Source organism: Penicillium soppii (genome assembly GCF_028829465.1).
Source record: "Penicillium soppii strain IBT 18220 chromosome Unknown utg000002l, whole genome shotgun sequence".
NCBI lineage: Eukaryota > Fungi > Ascomycota > Eurotiomycetes > Eurotiales > Aspergillaceae > Penicillium > Penicillium soppii.
Genome location: NW_026643232.1, coordinates 299,463 through 321,496, shown reverse-complemented (window position 1 = coordinate 321,496; position 22,034 = coordinate 299,463). Strand labels below are relative to the sequence as shown.

Sequence of the window (22,034 nt, the reverse complement as noted above, 5' to 3'; positions counted from 1 at the left end):
ATTGTAGGTATTAGTGCATGGAGTTGAGTAAGCAGGGTTCCGATCTCGGGACATCGGAATGTGCGATAAGAGATAACATGAGGGGTTCAGGGTACTTGACTCCAATCATCTTCTCTCTATAGAAACACAGCCCTGCATATAAAGCCCACAGCTTTATATATAAGAAATGTCTTCCCCTCTGCGCATTGCTATCCTAGAATGCGATACTCCAGTCCCAGAAGTCCACAAACGATACAATGGATACGGCGGGGTATTCTCCACGCTCCTCAAATCCAGCGCGAAAACATTGCATCTTGATCCAGAGACAGACTTGGAAATTACCGCATTCAACATCGTAGACGACGACAAATACCCAAAACTGGAGGATGTCGACGCTATACTCCTATCAGGATCAAGTGCGTACATACGTATTTACCACATACCTCAAAAGCCCCGTACTAACAATTCACAAAAAGAACACAACTCCTTCGAAGACCACCCCTGGATTCTGCGTCTCGTTGAATTTACCAAAATGGTCCTAGCGCAGGACCGCGTGCGCATTCTGGGAATCTGCTTCGGGCACCAGATCATCGGCCGCGCTCTAGACTCCAAGGTCGGACGAAGCGATAAGGGCTGGGAGATTTCCGTGTGCGATATGGACTTGACAGATAAAGGAAAAGAGTTGTTTGGTCGAGAAAAGCTCGTACGTTACCTGTTCATGGCGCAAAAGTACACAGCTAATTTGAACATGAACAGCGCATCCAGCAAATGCACCAGGATATTGTCTTTTCTCTTCCCCCGGGCGTGGTCTCGCTTGGATCTTCCCCGCGTTGTGAGGTGCAGGGAATGTATGCGGCTGGCCGATTTATTACGGTACAGGGTCATCCGGAGTTTAATGGGGAGATTATAACAGAGATTGTGAAGGTTAGGTCTACGGGGGGCATTTTTACAGAGGAGATGGCGAAGGATGCTGATGATAGAGCTTTTAATGAGCAAGATGGTATTGCTATTGGTGCCGTGTTCCTGAAGTTCCTACTGGAGGAGTAGAAGTGGGAACATGTGATATACGACACAGGAACTACACAGGATCTGGTTTAATGGGTGCATGGCGCTATATCCTAGACTGAGATTCAATAGATCAATCTCTATGTACATACCAGCAAATGAACATATTTCATCTTTCATTTCTTACGACTGATCACTAGAAAGGGATCTTCCAAGTGATAATAATCCCACTCATTTGGTTACACAGAAGCCAAAGGTTATGAAACACACCATCATTCCATAGACAAAAGAGAACCAGAACTACAGAGAATTACGAATAAAGTCAGTCTCAATTAACAATAACCATAGCATTGAGATATTATTCTCCGCCATATATCTCACCACAACGCTAATTGACGGTAAATCAGCTGTCGCAAATGGCTACCTTGGACGCTGGTTTAAGCTCCTGAGTAGTAGGGCCCCTCTTCCGTCTTTTTAACACCTCAACAAGCCGGCCCCAAAATATGACCAAATAAGTAAGGGCGAAGACAGAATGCCAAAGTGGACCTTTTTATGAAAAGCACCTAATGTCTGTACAGTTATCACAGTACTAGTGCGGTGGCGTCCTCGATATTCCTGCTTTTCAGAAGTGGATTGAAGGCCTTTCTCACCTTTTCTCCTTCTCTACTCCCTATCCATCTTACTTCCGTAACAAAATGCAACCCGCCTTTGGCCCTCAGCTACCCGCTAAGCTTCACAATAAAACCTTGGAGCCTTGGAGCATGCATAGAATGGTACCGGACAAGATATAGCTTCGCTTCCATCTACAACATGGTGGGAAGAATTTTCCCCGTCTCATTCGACCTCGCTTCCCGCCTAAGCCCTAAACTTATTCAGTTTCTACGGTTATCGACATCCATCTGTATTCTCAATACAGATTTCCATTCTTTTATTTCCTACATGGGCTTCAAGAGAGTCGGGACCTTCTCGGATTCTCGATCCTTGAATCGTGGGGAGATGTGTTTCTGTGGCTATATCTAGGGACATGCTCTACTAATGAGAATCAAGTTGGTATCTTAATAGTTTCACTCCTCTATTGGTTCCTCTATTAGGTGGATCTGATATTGACATGTGGAATAGACTTGACCAAGAGACTAAACTAGCTGCCTTCTTCCTAGATTGGGAATATGTAGTTGATCATGCTGAAAAGCCATGGCCGTGGAAGCCTTTACAGCACATTCTTCAGGCTTATCTAGAGATGACCGATGAAAGCACAGTAACGACCTCTTTAGAGCGGAAAAGTGCGATACCAGAGCAAATTACCCCTGGGAGATTCAACAACACACTCATAGGGATCTTAAGAAAGCCGTCGTTGCTTTCACCCGTCTTCTCGATGAAATCGAATCCCGACTAAATCAGGCCCAGCACACCAACCCAATAGACAGATTATGTGTCCCGATAGCTATGCAGGCTCCCTAGACACACGGATACTTGCATAAACAAATTTGAGAGTATGCAGACAGGCTAATTACTACCCACCGCGGATTAGATTGCGAGTAGAAGGAGCAAATTGGGTCAGATCAGTCCGATGTGCTTTTTGCTATCAGAAATGTACGTCATACTTACCACGCCAATGAGTCAGTAGTCAGATGGGTGACCATGAGTGAATCCTCGCAGTTGTGTGGTTTGTTTTTTTTGTGCATGTTGAATGTTATCCATAAATGCCGTGCCCAGGGGTCGATCGACGGAAAGTTCGAAGAGGACAGCAAGTCACCGTAACGACGTGGGAATACGTTATCTCTAGGCCTGCGCTCCTAGGGACACTAGTATGCAGTGCGGTTACAATCAGAGCAGGCAAAAGCTAAAAAGCAGGACGAGAATGGATTGGACTGGTCAGGGGAGAGCAACGAGGTGTGTGACTAATTCACCCTGGGATCCAGGAGCCCATCGCTTCCCGAGGCGGCAATGTTACCGTCAACATCATTACATTTAGTCAAGCGAAGCTATGCCATTTGCCCATTAATTCCAAAGCCTCTCAGCAGCAAACGAGGAACATCCAAAAAAAAGCAAAATAAAGGGGTAGATGTAGCCCCTCGCAGAAAGGTATCTTCGCAAAAACATATGATCTTGGACTGCCCCAGGCATCATCCTCATGCAGCGTCTGAAAAAAAGGAAAGAAAAACACCGCCTCCCTCGCAAGCTCATAGGGCAATGCAATGCTAAAACGAATATGAAAAAGGCCATCCATGCCAATGCCAACGCCTTGTTCAATGCACAGGCTGCAAACGCTCAAATGTCTTCAAAACAAGCAACAAAAAATTAGGCTAATTCGGGCGGGGTCGAGAGAGTCTTCCACTGCGGCGACATGTCTTTTCCTCCGTATCCGAATACTCGGGGCTGGTGTTACCAGCGGCAGGGGGGGTCTGTGGCCTGACCCTGTTCAGTGTCAGGGTTAACCTGCAAAGATAATCAGTCAACGGGGATCATTGTTGGAAGATGGTTAGTAGGTGGGCTCACGTGAAGGTTGAGAGAGACGAGCTCATCAAGATCATCCCTGAAGGAGATTCCGACACCCAGTGTAAGGTTGGAGATCATTCGCTTCTTAGGCTTAACCCGTCTAGCGGGGCGGGGGTCTTCAGAATCGTCGCTGTCGTCGGCTGAGCGCTTGCTACCAGTGCTGAAGGGGGAAGACTCTCGGGAGGCCTGCAGACTTGGTTTGACTGGGATGATAGGCGCGGACTTCTTGTCGACGTGTGCATCGGCATCTTCGTCAAGCAGCGCGGCAAAGGCGCGGTCGATGTCGCCACGGCACTTCTTCAACATGTCAATGATGGTCTCTCGGTCGTAACGTCCACCAAGACCTTCCTCAATGGTATTGATATGCCACGGACCGTACAGATCAACAGCAAGGTTGTTGTCACTAATTGTATTGGGATCAATCGCAGTTTGTTCGGAGCGAAAGTCATTGTGAGAGTCGTTGACGGGTTTGTGGGGATCAAGCTCAGTCTTGACGTCGGTATTAATATCGGTCTTGTCTTCAGTCGTGACCGCCTCGGATTTTACATGAGCCTTGTCATCGACGTCTGGGTAGGGAATTCCGTCATGCTCCAGCCTGACGAGAAGACCTTCGTGTTTCTTGTCCACGCTACGAACCGAAGAGTAATGATTGAAAGTCTGAGACTGTTAGCCTGGAGCTCCAGGATGTAGACAGAACAGGATACTTACATGGAAAGCGACATGTACAACGTTACGCGACTCGTCGGGTCCAGAATTCACATCTTGGAAAGATCGGACGCCGTCTGATGTATAGACGCCCACATCAAGCCTATAAGCTTGGCAGAAGGCCTGGATGTGTTCAGAGCCGGCCCATTCTCCATTCTTTCGAGACTTGGCAATCATATCGGTAAAAAGGCGCTCTTTTTCTTGCTCGGATTGAGAAGGGACATCGGCGGAACGAGTAGCGTATGCAGAAGCAGCGGCGCGCCTAGGTCGACGACGCTCGCCCCCCTGGGAAACAAACTGCATGAAGTATTCTTTGTTGTTGGACATGTGATCGGCAACTCGCTGTCTGATATCATTGCCGTGGGTGAAGTCTCCAAAGAGTTGGTCTGAAAGCGAATAGTAGAGACAATTGCCTGAGACGAGACGCGTCAGAACAGGCGAAAACAAGTTATAACGGGACTTGGAGCTAGGGAGCTCGGCAAGGAAGTCCATTACGAGATTTACGTACCATCTCCTTCAGTTGGGAGCGCATACAGTCCCCGCTCCATGAGAGAGGCCATCTCGAGGCTCGAGTCTGGCATCTTGGCTTTGGGACGCTTGCCGGTCGCCTTATCTTGGCGACATTTGGGCATTGTGGAGGGTGGTAAAGAGTCTGAACATGTTGAAGAAGAAGATATCGAAGATTGAGAGATTGAAGAGGTCAATAGAGCAGGCTGGTCAAACGATTGTAATACATCGTGCCCCGTAAGTATGGGCACGATTCTGCCACCATTGATTTGCGACATAATGAAGAACCTCGATTAGTCGGCATTTAGTGTAAATCAAACAAATTAGATTAGAAAATTGAAGCAATGTTCAAGATAAATCTAGGGAAGTAAACCCGCAGAGGTGAATCGGGCCCTGCGGGTGGTTTAAAAAGGAAATTGTTGCAGATTTTGGAAACTTCCAAAACTTGGTGTCGGAGCATCCCTGGCGGTGAGATTTGATGTTCGGTGATTGGTCACACTCTGAGCCCTTGCCCACTTGATGACATAGCCCACTTTTTCTTTTCTTTGTGTTCACAATGAGATTTGAACTGACTGCTATAATTAGAGCCTAATCCTTGAGTTCCTTGACGTTTTCATTGAATTGACTTTCAAGAGTAAGAGAAAACCAAGGGAAAGTGAGAGCAAACTGAAAGAAAACCGAGAGCAAAGTCATTGAAATGTGATCGATATGTTAACAGTGGAGTCTGGAGTAATGGAGTACGCGGGATTTTACGGGAGTCTCCCTTGCTGGGCCCCAGATCCCATATTCAATAATTGGGAATTATGATACTTGAGCAATATGATTCACGAGATCTATTTCTGCAATCAATTGACATGAATCTATGCAATCTATATCTTCTACGCATCACCTCCGCATCAAGTGCGGAGGGTAATTTTGAAATGTTGTTGATTCGTATTGCTCCACGTCTCCACCGGAAAACTCTAGCGCGTTTCTTTGTTATTTTTGATGATTGATTGGTTACTGCTATACACCGCTTCCGAAAATATTCCTAAATAGGTTTAGCGAAAAGGGGACAATACCATACATGACCAGCGCCTTACGATCGTGAATTACAACCCGGGCCGGTGGGAATCTCTTATCAAAAGCGATAAGAATCATCCCCTCAATCCCCCGCCTCTGTTCGAACATAAGAGGGCTCATTCCTTTCTTCATATACTTCTAATTGCATGTTACAGTATTTGTTCTCTTCGGGTTGAGTTCACGAGTTCAAAATGGCCAACAACATTGTGGTTCTGGGGTAAGACCCTCTAGCTCCTCTAGCTCCACCCTTGCGGTGTGTTGAACCTCCACTAATCTATGGAATAGTGCTGGTGTCTCCGGTTTGACAACTGCGTATCTGCTGTCACAGGACCCAAAGAACAAAGTCACCGTGCTAGCAAAGCATATGCCCGGCGACTATGATATCGAATATGCATCCCCTTGGGCCGGTGCCAACTATATGCCGTATGACCACCGAACCATGCCACAGCGAGGACCAATGTTCTAATTGATTGTTCGTTCAATAGAGTCGGGAAGGAAGGCAGTGCCCACCAGGAATGGGAGCGTGCCACCTGGCCAGCGTTGAAAGAGATCACGGAGAAATACCCGGAGGCCGGTATCCACTTCCGAGGTATGTGCTCCCCGACTCAAAGCTTGGACCCCTCTGATGAAGCCCAGGTACTTTGATCTACAACCGAAAGAAGGATCAGGAATCAGCGACTGGACAGTGGTTCTCCGAGCTGGTCCAGCCCAACCCGTGGTATAAGGATGTTGTGCCCGATGTATGAGTGACCGAGTAATGAGTCGATGAAATCCACATTGACCTCGAAATTTAGTTCAAAGCTGTTCCATCTGAACAACTAGCGCCTGGCATCGACAACGCACAGGAATTCACATCCGTCTGCATCAACACGGCCGTGTACTTGCCGTGGCTGGTCGGCCAGTGCGTCAAGAATGGCGCCGTGTTCGAAAGAGCTGTCTTCAAGCATATCGCGGACGCAGCTGACGCGCACCACACCGGCAACAAAGCTGACGTGGTGATCAATTGCACGGGACTATCAGCCAGAACACTCGGCGGCGTGCTCGACGATAAGATGTATCCCGCACGCGGTCAGATCGTCGTCGTCCGCAACGATCCTGGGCCTATGGTTTCAGCGTCTGGAACTGACGACGGAGAAGACGAGGCCCTGTATATCATGACTCGCGCCGCAGGTAAATTTCAGACCTATCATATTAGGAAGCAATATACTAACTTGTCATTCGTAGGCGGCGGCACTATTCTCGGCGGATCTTATCAAAAGTACAACTGGGATGCACTCCCGGATATGAATCTTGCCAATCGAATCATGAAACGCTGCATTGCTATTTGTCCCAGCCTGGTTAAGCCGGGACAAGGAATTGAGGGGCTGGATATCATTCGCCATGGTGTTGGCTTGCGACCTCTGAGAGATGGCGGCACTCGTATTGAGAAGGATAAGGTGGATGGTGTGGATATTGTGCATAACTACGGCCATGGAGGATTTGGTTACCAAGCCTCGTTTGGCTGTGCATATGCTGCGGTGTCTCTTGTCAAGGAAGTTCTGCAGAAGAAATCCCGTGCCAAGCTATGAGTCGGCGTTGAGTTGAGCAGGGGCATTGTATAGGTTGATCGTTGCATGGCAATTTCGAAGGTGGCTGTTAATTTTATGGATGAGGCGTAGCCCATGTATATGGATATGCCATCGTGAGGTCAACTCGTGATAAACATCCAGTATCATTACCAGAACATTTAACCCATTCAAGCGCTTCATTCTCTTCAATAACGTCCATCATGTCTTCATCAGTATCGAAAGAAACCGGCTTCAGAATCGACAAAGTCGTGAACGAATTCGGTAAAATCCCTTTACACGGCACACCCCTCGCAAAAGCCGACTCGCTCATTGCCAGCCCGCAAATCGTATTGGCGATAGTCATGGACGCGCTCATCAAGGCAAGACCAATCTCGCACCATCTGACGGAGAAAATGATCAACAAGCTGATCGCAGCGAAATATCACGACATCGACACGCTTGCCAACAGCTCATGGCAAGAGCGAGTAGATTCTTTGAAAGAAGGCGGGTACAATCGGTATCGCGAGCAGTGTGCTACAAATCTCGGTGAACTGGCTGCGCTGGTTGTTGGAAAATACGGTATGTCTCCAAAATAGCTTTGTTGTATTTGAAGTGCGCGTTCGTGCGGTATCTGACATCTCTGCTCGAGGTCAGACGGAGACCTCAACAAACTCCTCAAGCAGGCAAATGGACAGCGCGACGAAGCCGCATTCTTGCTAAAAGAAACCAAGGCAATGGGTGATTTGGCCGTGGAGATTATTTTCGATAACGTCCAAAGCGTGTGGCCATCGATTGCACCCTTTATCGATTCGCGAAGCTTGAATACGGCGGCTGATATTGGCATTGGGACTGATTTGAGCCTGCTATATAGCGCCGTGGAGTGGAATCTTGTGCGGATGAGTCTATTTACTAATGGTCTATCTGAGGTTCGGCTGGAAAAGAGACAGAATGCCATTGAGAGTATGTGATCTATCGATCAGCAGGAGTGAGTAACGAACAAGCAAGATGTTCACGTACTCATACTGATCATAAATAACTGTTCAGTGTACCCGTGGACGAACTGACTGGTGTTATGGAGTGAGATCTATCATGGCAAAGATACGCAAGATTAATCGACCGAGATAACCAGACGGTTCATGCTACATTAAATCAAGATCTTTCTCCATAGATGGAATGTCCAAATTGCCCGTAAGAGGTTTTATAAAGGCAGCCGCCCACTATGATTCCTCTATCTTTTTTGGAATCTGCTCAATTCCCACAGTATAAATGCCTCCATCAGCTACTGAGACCATCAACTATTGAGAAGAAGCACCAGCGCCTTTCATTTCGCAAGGGAATCTCAATCTTCGCCCAAAGAAAAGCCAGGGCTATCATATCAGGGTCAGTGTCACAGCTGACAAAGAAACGAGCATCATGCCCTTTTTTGTCACATTTGAAATTGATTGGGGAAGATGGCTTTCAACCATTCTTATACTAATTAAGAGAAATTTTCAATGCTCGGGATTTCTCAAAGAGCCCTTTCGATTAGGGGTCAGATACATTGTCTAATAACGAGTCAGTATCATCAACGGCTGTGTTTATCAAGAGCTAGTCGCTTACTACTGGAAGGATAGCTGAGGTACTCAAAAGTCCCATCACAGCAGTGCATCCGGTCCATCCTAATCTCTCGAAAGCGTGTTCTGATATTAAGGGCCCTAGGAGAGTCCCAGCACCGAAGACAACATCAAGAAGCATATAGCCTTCAGCAACTGCACTCTCATCTCCGTACACATCAGGCTGCTCGTCTTGGAGACGATTGACAATCCGAGGTATCTCCGTGACGAGAGGAGTCAACGAGGTATTGAGGCCCACACCTATCTATCATGTTAACAATCGTGTACCTCATCTTGAGCTGCACATATAGTAGATCAGACTTACCCACAACGAACAAGAATATGCATGCCAACACTTTGCTTGTAATATCGTCGTTTTGTATCAGTGCGAGAAACATGGCGCCTATCGCTGCGGAAGTAAAACCGAGGACCGAGATCAGCCGGACACCATATTTGTCTGAAACCATTCCTATAAATGGACCAATAAGGGATGGTATGGTCAAATTCAAGAAGATTGCCCCTGTTGCACCAGATAGCCAGTGGAAGGTCTGCTTAACAAAGATCGGCAGGACGGCATCCATGGAGCTCATAAGGATAGTGTTAATGAGACAGCCATATAGTGCAGCGACTATACGAGGGTTTCGAACAAATCCTCCAACGATAGATGACCAGGTAGCATGTATTGTAACTTCAGCAGTGGGTTCTCTGCGGCGTGAAAGCAGCGGCGTGGTGACATTCAAGTCGCCGTTTTCAACCCTGGACAGTCGTCGCTTACCATGCGTAGTAGACTTATTCGCATGATTTCCATTTCGAACGGCTGAAACTCCATCTGGATCAAACTCCGCTCTGTATCTCTCAGCAGCCTTTCTGTCAATGATGAGCAGAATCAGTACTAAGTTAATCAAGATGATCCCAAGAGCCATGACGAAAACATAATAGAATCCTGCTTTCTCATAAACGATTCCTCCGAGAGTAGGTGATACAAGCACTCCAAAGTTCATGCCAGAGAGTCCAAATCCAATCCAGGGTCCCAGCTCGTGCGACTCAATCGTATCCACCAACAGCGTCAGGCCAGCAGTGTAGACCACGCTCGCAGACAGTCCTTGAAAAGTCCTTGCCACAATGATAATCCACGGCCTGGTCCCGATCATGAAGAATAGAGTTGCTCCAAACGCGCAAGAAAGACCGCCCAGGAATGGTAACTGGCGTTTCTCGCATTTTCTGACAATCCAGCCTGCCATCGGGGCGCTCAGTACCATTGCTAGACCAAAGATGGCTAGGGAGGTTGATGTCCAGAATGGAACTTCGGATTCGGGGACCCCAGAGCGGACGGTAAGGGAAAATGGAAGAACAGATACAACCTAGCACGTAGTTGGGTCAGCCAATTCGATTTACTGCCTCCAGGGCTTCAGCGAAGCATGAACTCACGATGCCGTAGAGAAAGCCATCAGTGAAGGTCGTGGCAAAGACAGCCAGGCCGATGAGTTGCTTTGACGAGCGTAAATCGAACAGCCATGGTTTCTGCACGGGATACATAGTGTCTGCCATGACAGGTTCGAGAGCAACCAATATATCTTCTAGATCTTCCACTCAAAAATCGAGATAAAAGAATTTGACGTCTTATCACCCAAGAATAGGGGTTTTGTACAATCCAGCCTGTGATATGTTCTAGGAAAGTGCAAAACATAGTCAACTCATGTGTGGGGAGTACTTCTGCCTCGAACCAATACAAATTGCATACATTAAGTACCGCTGCATGATCTCTTTCAATGGTACGGAGTAATCTGATTCGACTCCACGAGGATTAATCTCTGTCTGTTGTATGGCTGGTTCGTAGATCCATCTGCATGGGAGGGATGATATGTGCATCTTGCAGCATACAAACATTGTCGAGCGCAGCAGTGATTGGACGATAATACGCCATCAAGTCAGATATCCACAAAAGCAAGTTGTACCAGCTGATCAATGCGCTGGGGTAAGGGAATAGAGTATGGAGATCGGTGTTTAAGGCATCCTGGAGAGATTGGCCCTGAGGTGCGAACTTGTTTACTTGGAACGGTTCATGCTTGATTGGGAGTACAGCGTATATCCTTGTGCAATGTGGGATCTGCGTTCCATCACATTGCCGATCTGTCTTTGCTTTTTTGGCGTGTTTGATTTTCCTTTCGTCCCCTTCTCTGTGCTGTTCAGGGTAGGATTTATAGCTTCACTATTTATTGTGATAGATCATAAAGAGGGTTTTCCAACCTGAATAGGTGGTCCTGTAATACCTCACTTCCCGAATCTCGTGCTGGTTGAGACACTCATTCTCTACATCTGATCGACATGAAAAAGGGCCAAAATTGCTGTTACTTCTAGTATACCTTCAGGAATTATGACTACTGTACAGCGTCTTATTTAAACTTAATATGCTGCAGAGACGCCGAACTGCTTATATCAAAGCGAAGTCTTTGGTAGTATCTAGACCTTCATGCTCTATTCATTGACAACCGCCAAACTTGAGATAACAAGTCTAAAGTGTAAAGATCTGTTGAATAGCCCCGAAGAAAATATTCAGAAAAAGTGATTCAATCCACGAGAAAGAGTAGAAAGAAACTATCTCAGACTAATAAGTGGCTGCGCTCTGATACGCTGATGAGCTTGGCGGCCAACGGCCACCGCAACAAAATCTTTATAGATATGCGGAGAACAGTATGTGATTCGAGCGCGCGGGTATTCAAAATCAATCTGACCATAATTCTGTTGATTTCCCATAAGTCCCCAGCTTCAAAACACTATATTCCGTCTTTCTAAGCCGCACAAGCCAGGATTCCATCATGATCAAATTCCAATACAGACTGGGACCCCTCCGCGATAGTCCATCGCGCGACTAAGGGGTTGCCACCCAGCTTCTCGATGGAACACCCATCCACGTATCCCGCGTATAAGAACTGTGCCAAATGAATTAGACCATGTAAATAGATTACTGAGTATATGCAAAGAGAAAATCTCACATTTGGCTGCCAAGACCCTGTGAGTTGGAGACCCTCTGGGTCATTTGGCAGAGTGTCTACAAACGCATTGAACTCGGCGAGGCTCGCACCCGGGGTGGCGAAGATGGCGACAGGGGCTATGGTAGCTGTTGCTGAGCATGTTGACGTTGATGTTGTCGTCGTCGTAGATGACGAAGCTATGGTGGCAGTCGCCGTTGATGTTGTTGTTGTAGGAATCGATATTGTCCCCGTACCTGTGGCTGGAATTGTGCTTGTTTCGTCATTGCCTCCACCCAGGGCCCCGAAAAAGGAGATGATATTTGCAAGAGTGCGGACTTGTGTATTTACCCAAGACCAGCAGGGCATCTCATCTTAGAATAGAATCGATACAAGAATAGTTAGAACTCACAGAGCCCAGAGGCTATAACCAAAGTACCCCCAAGACCAATCGCCGGCGCAATCGCTTGTTCCACTTCTGACGCAGCAGCAGCAGCAGCATTGATAACTGGCGCGGTGTTCGCTGCGATTGCGCGATCTACTTCCTCAAGCATCTGAAACAGTCTGTCTAAAATCTTATCGAGGTACCGGGCAAGATTATCGCGCGTGAGGCCCCATTCCTCGAATATATCATCTGTCACAAGGACCTCGCCGATTGTGTCTTCTTGTCTTTGCTATGATTAGGACCCTGTTTCCGTCTTCTTTGCCTTGCTCTATCACACATCAATTATGTCATTAGCGAGTAGTTCCCTTGAGAGGGTAAAGACACGAGCAACGCACCCTCATGAACCGAGGCAGTTTCTAACGCACTGTAGTCTTTCCTTAGCTTCGTAGCAGTATTTTCATATTGTAGCTCTCCCCGTTTGCGTTTTGCGGCTCCTGAAAATTGAGATCCAAGGAGGTCTTGGAACTCTTTCACATACTCTAGTTAGTTTGCACTTGCCTGACGCACTTCCTCCATGGTAGCATTGTACTGCTCAACTGCTGCTATCAGTTCAGCGAGTGTCGGATTACTCCATGCTGCATCCTCATAGATCTGAATCCGACCAGCTTCACCACACGCTTGTTTACCATCCCCAGCACATGCCTGGGAGCAGTCGCTATCTGGGAATTGGTTTTCGCCATGTAGGGTGTTCCCAATGTAGCATTGGCTAGGCATCCGTGATGTGAGCCGATATTCGCGTGTAGTATGAGAATATGAAGAGAGGACCCAAACAATGAGAGATCAGATCTCCTTCATGGCTGAGAGTACTCACGTCCCAAATTCAACCCTGCGTATCTCCAATAGCCGGCTTGGGCGACTCCTACGCATCTTTCTACTGTCATGCTTATGGAATCGTGTGTGTCGGCAGCCAATACTCGTGCATCCCATACGTCCACCAGACAGCTCTTACATAAGAACGTTCCAACGCCAGGAATGATTAACCCTTCCTGCATCGAAACCTACAGCACAATCCCACAAAAAAGCGATCTCACCTGCAGAAACGTCTGCATAAACTTCCGAGCCGGCGCGGCGCAGGTTTGATGCTCCGCGGTACATCAATCACGGCGGTCGGCGACATCACTTTCAACATTGTCGGTCGAAGTTCGAGCAGCTTGGTTGTCCTGTGGATAGAGGACGTAAATCTAAATGCAATGGGCAGAATCAGTGTGAATTTTGGGAACGAACCGCGCTGTATCGAGAAGGATTGTAGAGTAATTGTGCAAGCGAAGAATGTGCGGTGGAGGTCTGCTTTGACAGGCGGTCAGAAGATGAGGGTGACTGATCGAACTTATTGGTGTAGGACCTATACTATAGTTTGGCCATTCAGGTAAATGCTGGTCACAGATCTACTTTTACAACCTGCCTACCTCCCTCATATCTTATATTGAGCAGGTGATGCTAACTGGCCAGTCATAAGACGTAATTGAACATGGATCAGTTGCTTGGATTCTGCTTCTTAAATAAGAAAACCCGCTCAGCGGATATACTCAGCTCGGCTGTTCAGACTACTCTTCGCAGCTAGTAATATATCTATATAAGGAGTAGGCTCTTAGGCTCAACTTCAAAATCCACAATTAAATCTCTCATGGAAGGTCCCTAAGTTTCTGTACGTACTTGTAGAATAAGTCAGAAAGCATATTCATGGTCAAGTTCAGACATAAAGCATAGCTACTATGATTCAGACTCCATTTGATCTCGCACATATTCTCCCAGCAGCCTCCCCCAAGGACCACAGTCTCCGAGTGACCCCATTAAAGACAGCTGTGTACTAGAGACTATATAGCTAGCAATTATTCCCCCAGCAAACAATAGATTTCACATTCGCCCCAGCCACTCCCAAAGACTTGCAATTATATCCGGTATTCCATTCAAGCGTTGCAATGCGATTGCCCTGCCCATTATAACCATCGTAGAGACCGCAGTAGATGTCCCAGTAGTCGCCGTTCGTGATAGCGAAGCTTCTGGCGTTAGACAGCTGGTAGTTGTAGGAACTCCAGTTGTTTTTCCAGTTGATATTTGCTATCGCATTGTTGCTCCCACAGCTGTCGCTTTTGTAATATGTCACGGTAGCTTCCACGCCACATGTGGATCGCTTTTCGAGTTTGAGGGGTGTTGTGGGAGATGTTGGGACTGCTGCTACGAAAGCAGCAGGGATGAGGAGGAGTTGTGATACTTTGAGCATATTGAACATGATGAAACAGAACGAGCGCGGTAGTTCTCTTAAGTAAATGAGTCAGATAAGTACTCAGGCTATGAAAAACGCCCCGAGCCGAAGATGTTGCTTACATGTGTAGAAGAGAAGACTTGTGACTATAGAGTGGAAAGGTAGAATGACGGTGCGCAATCTTACGCGGTCATTTGGGGTTTTAAATGTCCTAATTTCCCGTGGGTCCTCCTTGATTGCAAAGTTCTTACAGTTGAGGAGGAGAGTGTTCAGCTGTAGCACGTCCCATCAATGCTTATGGATCCCGCACCGGCGTCCGCTAGATACCTCAAACCTCCACTAGAACCCAGCTGATGCAGCTAGATTTCTCATTCATTATGCCAAGAACCGCTAGCCCGCGCATGCTGCTTGGCCTACGATAGTACAATGCGGCTGTTTGAACAGGAACATTCAATTTGCCGTGTCCGACAGTATCAGCTGAAAATGAAGAAAAATTAACCCGAAGACTCTAAGTAACATGGAAACATAAATAGTCGCAGGAGCTCCTCTGAGTCTCCGCCCGTGAGACAATCGAACTTGCTTGAATTTTTCGAATACATCCATTATTAAAGGTGCGTCCTCTAAGAAAAGCTGCTGTTCAATCCCCGTTAAGTCCATTTAGCTATAAGCTTTGACCAAAAAAAGAAGAAATGAAGCCAATCTCCCTCTCCGCTCTCTGTCTCGCGCTCACCACAGCTGCATTGGCAACTGAGGTCTGGGTGAAGCCCTGCTACTACTGGGATAAGTGCGAAACATATGACTATCTGGAAGGTATCACCTGGTCAAAGGGGGATTGTCTTAATTTTCCGACCGGAATGGCGTCGTTTGCGATATACGATACGCCTTACTTTTGCAGATTCTACACAAGCAATAACTGTGGCGGAGGTGCATTCACACTTAATCAAAACGATCAATGGTTCAACTCGGATATTGGATGGCTTTGGTCGTTTAAGTGTACTTGAGTTGAGTGTCGGGATACCATATGCAGTTTCTACTTGTATGCTAGGTGCGCTGAGCTTTCGGCCGGGGGGAGGTCCGCAGTCGGAGAGGTTGAACGGTGAATTTTCTACTGTCAGATTTTTCTATCGATCTACAATAGCATACTGAGAACGGAAGGCACCTCGGCCAAGTTGACCAGCGCTTCGAAGTAGCCGGCCAGCGTGTGACAAGTTCATTGAGTCATCACCCTATGCTAAGGAATGCTCAGTGAGCATAACCCTGAGCGCCCTCATAAAGCGGCGGCTTCCTAATGGGGCATTTCGCGGTCGCGGCCTTAATCGGATATATAGATCTATAGTCCATAATAGTCTACAGAGTAAACAAGTAAGAAGGGCCTCAATTTCGCATGAACCGGAGGAAGTTTTCTCGCCAAGAGAACTTTAGTTAGCATCACTTGGCATGAAAACGGACCAATCAGGGACAATATTGGCGAAGACGTTGGCAGTGAGAAGGCAGCGAAAGGCGGCGGACAGGTCGCACGGGTTAGTAAGTTCCTCGTTTCAGGGCACCACCACTACCACTACCCCTACTACTACCACTATTGTTGTATGGTCGCTAAGTGATGTATTGCAGTTGCAGCTGATTACATAAAAAAATCAAACCAAATGGTTTCGCACTTTTCATTCGAACCAAGACGTGACACCTGGAATATTGCATTCGCAAATATTTCGGGCGCCTGGTACGGAATATTTTCCCCTACATTGGGAAGTCTGTAGTGACAGCGGGGCCTCGTAAAGAATTTTGTGCCTCCAGTGGGCTAGCTTGCTATTGTCTGGATAAGCTTCTATTGTCTGGGTAAGCTTCTCTGTGCTTTTATGGTTTTTGCTTTGCTTAGTATGGAGGGTAGAATGGCAGATCTCATAAGTATCTAATGAGGCTCAAAGAGTCTAAATGACCGTTTTCATTTCCGGCTGCCAAACGTATCAGCGCTGCATTTGACTAATTTTGCTATCACTAACAAGAATATGTTGGATCTAGATGTTGATAAATAGCAGCTTATACGTGAATGACATACATAAAATGAACCATGCAAAGTTCCTAACCCGAATATGCACCTGAGGCGTTCGCGCACTCACAAGATGTCTAGATCCGCTGAGGGGCTGACCTTGGCAAATTTACACTATCCAGATCGGGTTAGGAGCGGGATTGTCGCTGTTAACCGAACTTGATACGGAAGCTGACAGAAGTTTTATTCGTCAGGGGGAAAATAGGGTCAAACTGTGCATCTGAAGATGAAAAGGGTTCTCACTGAATAGTTCAAGTGCTGGATACGCCTTGCTGTTATAACCTCTGTTGAACCCTGAAACACTCCATGCATATGCACATGTATACATCAAGCTCTCGAAGATCTGCCATCTCCACTTACAACCCACGTTGCTGTGCTCAAGATGACCACGCGGGCCATTTACGCTTGCTTATCTTGCGCCCAGAAGAAGAGAAAATGTGATCGTCTACTTCCCTTATGTTCAGCTTGTGTTAAGTGAGTGCGCTAAATAGACTAACTGCATGTTCAGGCTGACCTTCTTAGGCAAAAGCGACAATGTTGGTATACATCGCCCTCCAGCGTGTCGGCTCAAGACAGCTCTCGCCGTTCTACTGGGCTTCTTTATATGGCAGACGGACGCCCGGGTGCATCGATGCACCCGCAGTACAGTGTCAGTCAGGCAACGATTCTTCACCTAGGTTCAGAGGCCGTGAGGGTTGTCGGAGCATGTCTTCCGTGTCGCGCCAAAAAGAGAAAATGTGACAGGGTATTACCGACCTGCAACCGATGCTCAAGGTACCACTGCCGAGTGAGAAATTGACCACGTATCTAGACGACTGACAGATTCTGGTAGACAAAACACAAGCTGTGATTATCCTAAGCAGGCTCTCGTACTGAATGGGCCCGGTGCTTCCTTCCTTCGTTCGCTTGACATTAGTCGGGTTGACGCCACAGTGCCGTTGCCAGTTGAGTCAAGGCCTCACATGCCTATGCTCATTCACTCGTGTGAGTATAGACTGCGAGAGACCCCTGTGAAGAGTATTCTGAAGGTGTCTTTGATAGTTATTGAAACTTTCGGAATGGAACCGCTTCCTGTGGACGGTAGTAGCCTAGCATGGCTGCTTAGGGCGACGTGGATCCAACAAGCTCTGTCCGACCCTTGTTCACTCCACACCACCCTTTATGCTGCATCAGCACACTTGGACGCATTTCGAGGAGTCAGAAATAATAACATGACACTATACCACCACACAATTGCACTTCAACTGCTTCAGGAGAGAATAAATGACCCCCAGGCGGTATTCAGCGAGTCTCTCATGGCTTGTGTTGCACCATTGGTATTTTTCTCGGTACGTAAGATGTTAAAGTCCCGTAGTTGCCTATTATATTAGCACGCTCTCATTGGTTTAGGCCCTTCTAGGCGACAAAGGATCATCCGATATCCATAAAATGGCATTGATGCAGATGATCAAAGCACAAGGCGGCCTAGAGCACCTCGCCCTTGGCACGTTCCTCTCGGGGCTTATCACAATGTGCGTACAACCCTAGATTAATGTGTGGTTGACAAAGATCAGTGTCTCATCTCATTTGCTGGTCGTAGATGCGTTCTCACCGAAGCCATCATCATGGACTCCAAACTTGAAATACCTTTCTTAGATATCCCTCCCACTCCTCTCACACTCCCAACATATTTCACATCTGCCATCCTCCATAGAGTAGCCAACAGAGAGGGAGGTTACTACAACCTCTCTCGCGAGGCAATCGAAGTCTTTGAAGATATTGACTTTATCGCCCATCTTTTACCGGACGGCCCTGGTGCCATGGCTCTCCGAACCAAATGGGCAGCAAAAGTGCAAGATGTGTTGTTTTCCCCAAGTCATCCACAAAGTCAGGATCATACTGATCATGTGTCTATCGAGTCGGACGCCGACGCAATAACCAAAGCTTGTCAGACTGCCGCCTTGATATTCTGGTACTTCTTTCTTGATGACGAGTATATTGCCCCCTTTTCTATGACCGTTCTGCAGCGTCTGGTCCGGAAGTTGCAATATGCGTTATCTTGCGGGAGCATGGATACCTGGGTGAGAACAGCCCCTGAAGCACACACTTGGGTATGCCTACTTGGGACTGCTGCAGCTTTGGATATGAATGATCGGATGTGGTTTAGTCTCAGGCATGGCCAGCCAGTCATATGTATTGAGAGTAGAGGTGCATCGGTCTTTTTGCAGAGTTGGAGCATGTATAGTTGGGCGAAACTAAAACGCAATGAAAGGATGATGGCGGCGAAGGAGCAAGATAGTCTTCCGGTGGAAAGACAATAAAGTGGCGAGGAAGAAGAGGAAGAGGAAGCTGAACGAAGAACGAGATGTCGAAGAATGATATGAAGAGAGGACAAACAAGAGAAGGAGGGGGGAGAAGAAGAGGAAGAAGAACAGGGTGCATAAAACTCTGCTAATTACTAAGAGGTATTTTACATTACATCGTATTTTGGTGCTCTGAAATACTAAAATAACTCCAAACCATCAAGCGGACTGCTGTATTCCTCAGGTTCTTAGTAACAGACACCGCTGGGGGTCTAAATACCTATGGAATGCTTAGAGTGGTGATAACAACACAGATATAAAGCGAGATAATGGTACCTCCAAGGGTTTTGCGGACTAGCGGAGCTTTGACCCCGTCCCGCATGGCCACCAATTGTCGAGTACCCGGTCCGTGCTGCGACTCAGCCCCTGGGGGTTGGGTCGCCACAGTGTAATACAATCCACAGTCTAATACAATTTTTATCCAACGCACCTTCTTCAACTATTCACCATCACCTACCACCATGCCGGATCAACCCAATAATTTGGAAATACAATTATAATTGTCTATTCAGGCCTATTATGACCGCGGAAAGCCCAAAATCAAATCGCTAGCCCAGGAATTCAACGTCTCATATAGTATACTGTATGGACGACTCCATGGTCGCGCATCTCGCAAAAGCCGTATCTTGACAGCCAGAGCACTTAATAAGAATCAGGAAGAAGAATTACTTAGCTATATTACTGTGCTAGACGATGTTGAGTGTCCGCCAACTGCGAAGACTATTCAACATGTTGCAAATTCATGTTAGTCTCGCGCGATCCATCGCGAACCACGCCATTAAACAAAAACTGGGTGTACCATTTTCTACGCCGGATTCCACAACGCATCCTAAATTGGATTATACAAAAGCCTAAAGAATTAAAAAGAATGGCCGCCGAAGATATTAGCTTAATTACAGCTTGGTATGATCGCTTTGAGGTGTTCGTTACTACGAATAAACTTACATCTAGACAAATCTATAACATAGATGAGACCGGGTATCAAATTGGACAGGGCAAGCCACAATGAGTGTTATCAAAAAGTCCAACTGCATACACACCGAATGGGGGCATTTCTGAATCCATTACTGGTATTGAATGTATTGCAGCCGATGGTTGGAAGATGTCGCCGTGGTTTTTAGTCAAAGGGAAATTCCATATGGAAAATTGGGTCAAAAACGCTTATTACTTATAGATACTCATCATTCGCATTGCACACCGGAATTCATTAAGACTGTAACCGACAACGATATCATTCCATACTTCTTTATTCCGCATACGACACATCTATCGCAGCCATTAGATTCTTCGCCGTTCCAGACCCTCAAAAGTTTTTTTCTAAAAGTCACAATAATAAGGTTGTTTAATAGGGTGGAAGTGTCGAGCGTAAAGTAGATTTTTCCGCGAGATCCAACACATTCGCAGCGCCATTACTCCACGAATTCATTCGATCCGGGTTTCAAAAACGCGGCATCGTACCATTTGATCCCTCTATTGTGTTAACCCCGCTAGAAAAAAAAATTGATCAAGGGGATGACTCAATAATATTCGATGAAGTGGATACTAATGAATTCCCGTCTTCAATCACTAACTCCCCGCCTAAAAGAGCCCTTCGGACCTGGAAAATAACGCAGAAGCTTAAAGCCGATATTGAATTATTAGAGGGTGAGCTTTATCCACGAATTAAAAAGCGTGCGAAGCTGTTATGCCGGACTGCGCGGCAAGCGACCCAGCTTGCGGATCAGTTACAATCGGATAATTCGCTTCTGTTACGCCGCCACAAAGCATCAAATGCTCGGATAACCAAACGGCAGATTAATATAGGGGGTCCTATAGACGCTGGCGATTCTAACAGAATGATCCGAGCGCGCGAAGCCACAGAGATGGCCGCTGAAAATAAACGGCGCAAGAAACGGGGTTTACTTGCGATCAATGAGAATGGATCTCCTACCCTATCACCCTGTGCGAATGGTGTGATATGTCATCCAGAGGCAGGTCTTTTATGATAGTATATACTGTCTTAATTTTGTAATTATTGAGCAGAAAGGGGGGGAAGAAAAATACAAAAATATTGACTGCATTGGATAAAATTGTATTAGACTGTGGATTGTATTACACTGTGGCGACCCAATGCCCAGCGGGCGTTGGGTCGCACGGATCGGGTACCGGGCGTCGATTACAGCAAACAATGATTGCTGCACTGCTACAGCTGAGGTTGAAATTACTGAAACTATCTTACTGGCATGGGCGATCGTTTCCCCTTCTCTAAAAGCCATTGCCAATAATAATTATGTGAGTCTCAAAGTCTCCTTGTGATTAAGGCGTACAATTGCACTTTATTGTAAAAGGCTGCCTTCGCGGAATGTGATGGGCTTGATAGTGTGACCGACGGTATCATTGCATACCTAGGTCAATGCCACTTTAAGGCATCTTCCCTCGTTGGACAAAAAGTGATATACACTGATCTAAGTGGGATGGCTGGATTGATCTCTACAATATGGGAAGGACCATTGCCTGGCACGGCATGGCCAATCAATTAGTTCCTACAAATGGGTCAGTCGATTACTATGAGCGCGTGAAAGGTCTTGATGCCAATATCGCGGGCTAGTACCGCCTCTTCCCGGCAACGGGAATGACCCATTGTGGATTTGGACCCGGATTCGATCCAGCTGAAAATGACACGGTGCTGGATAGGTTGGAAGGCTTGCCTGTAGCTGTTGGAAATACTTCCGCCACTCGTACTGGGTACTTGTATCCCTGCTCTCAGGTTTTCACTTACACTGGCGGGGATTTCAATGCTGCCTCCTCCTCCTTTACCTGTATCTGATTAAGAGATTACGCGGATTCAATAATTACAGAGTTTTCTATTTGTACCCATCATCAACTACTAAGTCGACCTGATATCATGCCGCTGCGTCGTACTCACTTTGCTACCGTTCTGATTCTGAAGTTCACTTGCAATTTCAGCAGTCATGTATTTGCTCGTAGAACTCGACATCAATGGAGCTGAACTAGTGCAATATTCCAGGATGATTCGCTACGCAATATGATTTGACCCCTGTATCGCTCTATCAACTCAGCCGCTATGGCTTCGCTTAAAACCCGATATGGACCGGAATGAGTCAGTCAAAATAAAGCAGGCTATGTCAGTTCTGGTAA

At 46.8% G+C, this 22,034-nt stretch overlaps 8 protein-coding genes across 8 annotated transcripts; 4 read left to right on the top strand and 4 right to left on the bottom strand.

Moving 5' to 3' along the window:
• Positions 1-166: 166 nt before the first annotated feature.
• N7529_001465 (type 1 glutamine amidotransferase) lies at positions 167-1,026 on the top strand (the record flags this gene model as incomplete). Its single annotated transcript, XM_057236996.1, has 3 exons — positions 167-395; positions 456-682; positions 736-1,026. The coding sequence occupies 3 exons, from the start codon at positions 167-169 to the stop codon at positions 1,024-1,026; spliced, it is 747 nt and encodes a 248-aa protein (XP_057101683.1).
• Positions 1,027-3,287: 2,261 nt separating this feature from the next.
• Positions 3,288-4,817, bottom strand: N7529_001464 (OTU domain-containing protein; the record flags this gene model as incomplete). Its single annotated transcript, XM_057236995.1, has 4 exons — positions 3,288-3,386; positions 3,481-4,143; positions 4,189-4,571; positions 4,694-4,817. The coding sequence occupies 4 exons, from the start codon at positions 4,815-4,817 to the stop codon at positions 3,288-3,290; spliced, it is 1,269 nt and encodes a 422-aa protein (XP_057101682.1).
• Positions 4,818-5,945: 1,128 nt separating this feature from the next.
• On the top strand, positions 5,946-7,322 carry N7529_001463 (FAD-dependent oxidoreductase; the record flags this gene model as incomplete). The annotated part of the gene is made up of 6 exons (XM_057236994.1): positions 5,946-5,971; positions 6,040-6,177; positions 6,240-6,343; positions 6,391-6,494; positions 6,549-6,924; positions 6,979-7,322. The coding sequence occupies 6 exons, from the start codon at positions 5,946-5,948 to the stop codon at positions 7,320-7,322; spliced, it is 1,092 nt and encodes a 363-aa protein (XP_057101681.1).
• Positions 7,323-7,522: 200 nt separating this feature from the next.
• On the top strand, positions 7,523-8,269 carry N7529_001462 (uncharacterized protein; the record flags this gene model as incomplete). Its single annotated transcript, XM_057236993.1, has 2 exons — positions 7,523-7,880; positions 7,956-8,269. 2 exons carry the CDS (start codon positions 7,523-7,525, stop codon positions 8,267-8,269), a joined length of 672 nt encoding a protein of 223 aa, XP_057101680.1.
• A 522-nt stretch (positions 8,270-8,791) lies between these two features.
• On the bottom strand, positions 8,792-10,441 carry N7529_001461 (uncharacterized protein; the record flags this gene model as incomplete). The annotated part of the gene is made up of 4 exons (XM_057236992.1): positions 8,792-8,845; positions 8,901-9,154; positions 9,219-10,254; positions 10,322-10,441. The coding sequence occupies 4 exons, from the start codon at positions 10,439-10,441 to the stop codon at positions 8,792-8,794; spliced, it is 1,464 nt and encodes a 487-aa protein (XP_057101679.1).
• A 1,241-nt stretch (positions 10,442-11,682) lies between these two features.
• Positions 11,683-13,021, bottom strand: N7529_001460 (WSC-domain-containing protein; the record flags this gene model as incomplete). The annotated part of the gene is made up of 4 exons (XM_057236991.1): positions 11,683-11,823; positions 11,887-12,002; positions 12,275-12,536; positions 12,815-13,021. 4 exons carry the CDS (start codon positions 13,019-13,021, stop codon positions 11,683-11,685), a joined length of 726 nt encoding a protein of 241 aa, XP_057101678.1.
• Positions 13,022-14,129: 1,108 nt separating this feature from the next.
• On the bottom strand, positions 14,130-14,537 carry N7529_001459 (uncharacterized protein; the record flags this gene model as incomplete). Its single annotated transcript, XM_057236990.1, has 1 exon — positions 14,130-14,537. The coding sequence occupies one exon, from the start codon at positions 14,535-14,537 to the stop codon at positions 14,130-14,132; it is 408 nt and encodes a 135-aa protein (XP_057101677.1).
• Positions 14,538-17,516: 2,979 nt separating this feature from the next.
• Positions 17,517-18,733, top strand: N7529_001458 (uncharacterized protein; the record flags this gene model as incomplete). The annotated part of the gene is made up of 5 exons (XM_057236989.1): positions 17,517-17,538; positions 17,596-17,882; positions 17,944-18,065; positions 18,134-18,644; positions 18,701-18,733. The coding sequence occupies 5 exons, from the start codon at positions 17,517-17,519 to the stop codon at positions 18,731-18,733; spliced, it is 975 nt and encodes a 324-aa protein (XP_057101676.1).
• Positions 18,734-22,034: the final 3,301 nt, after the last annotated feature.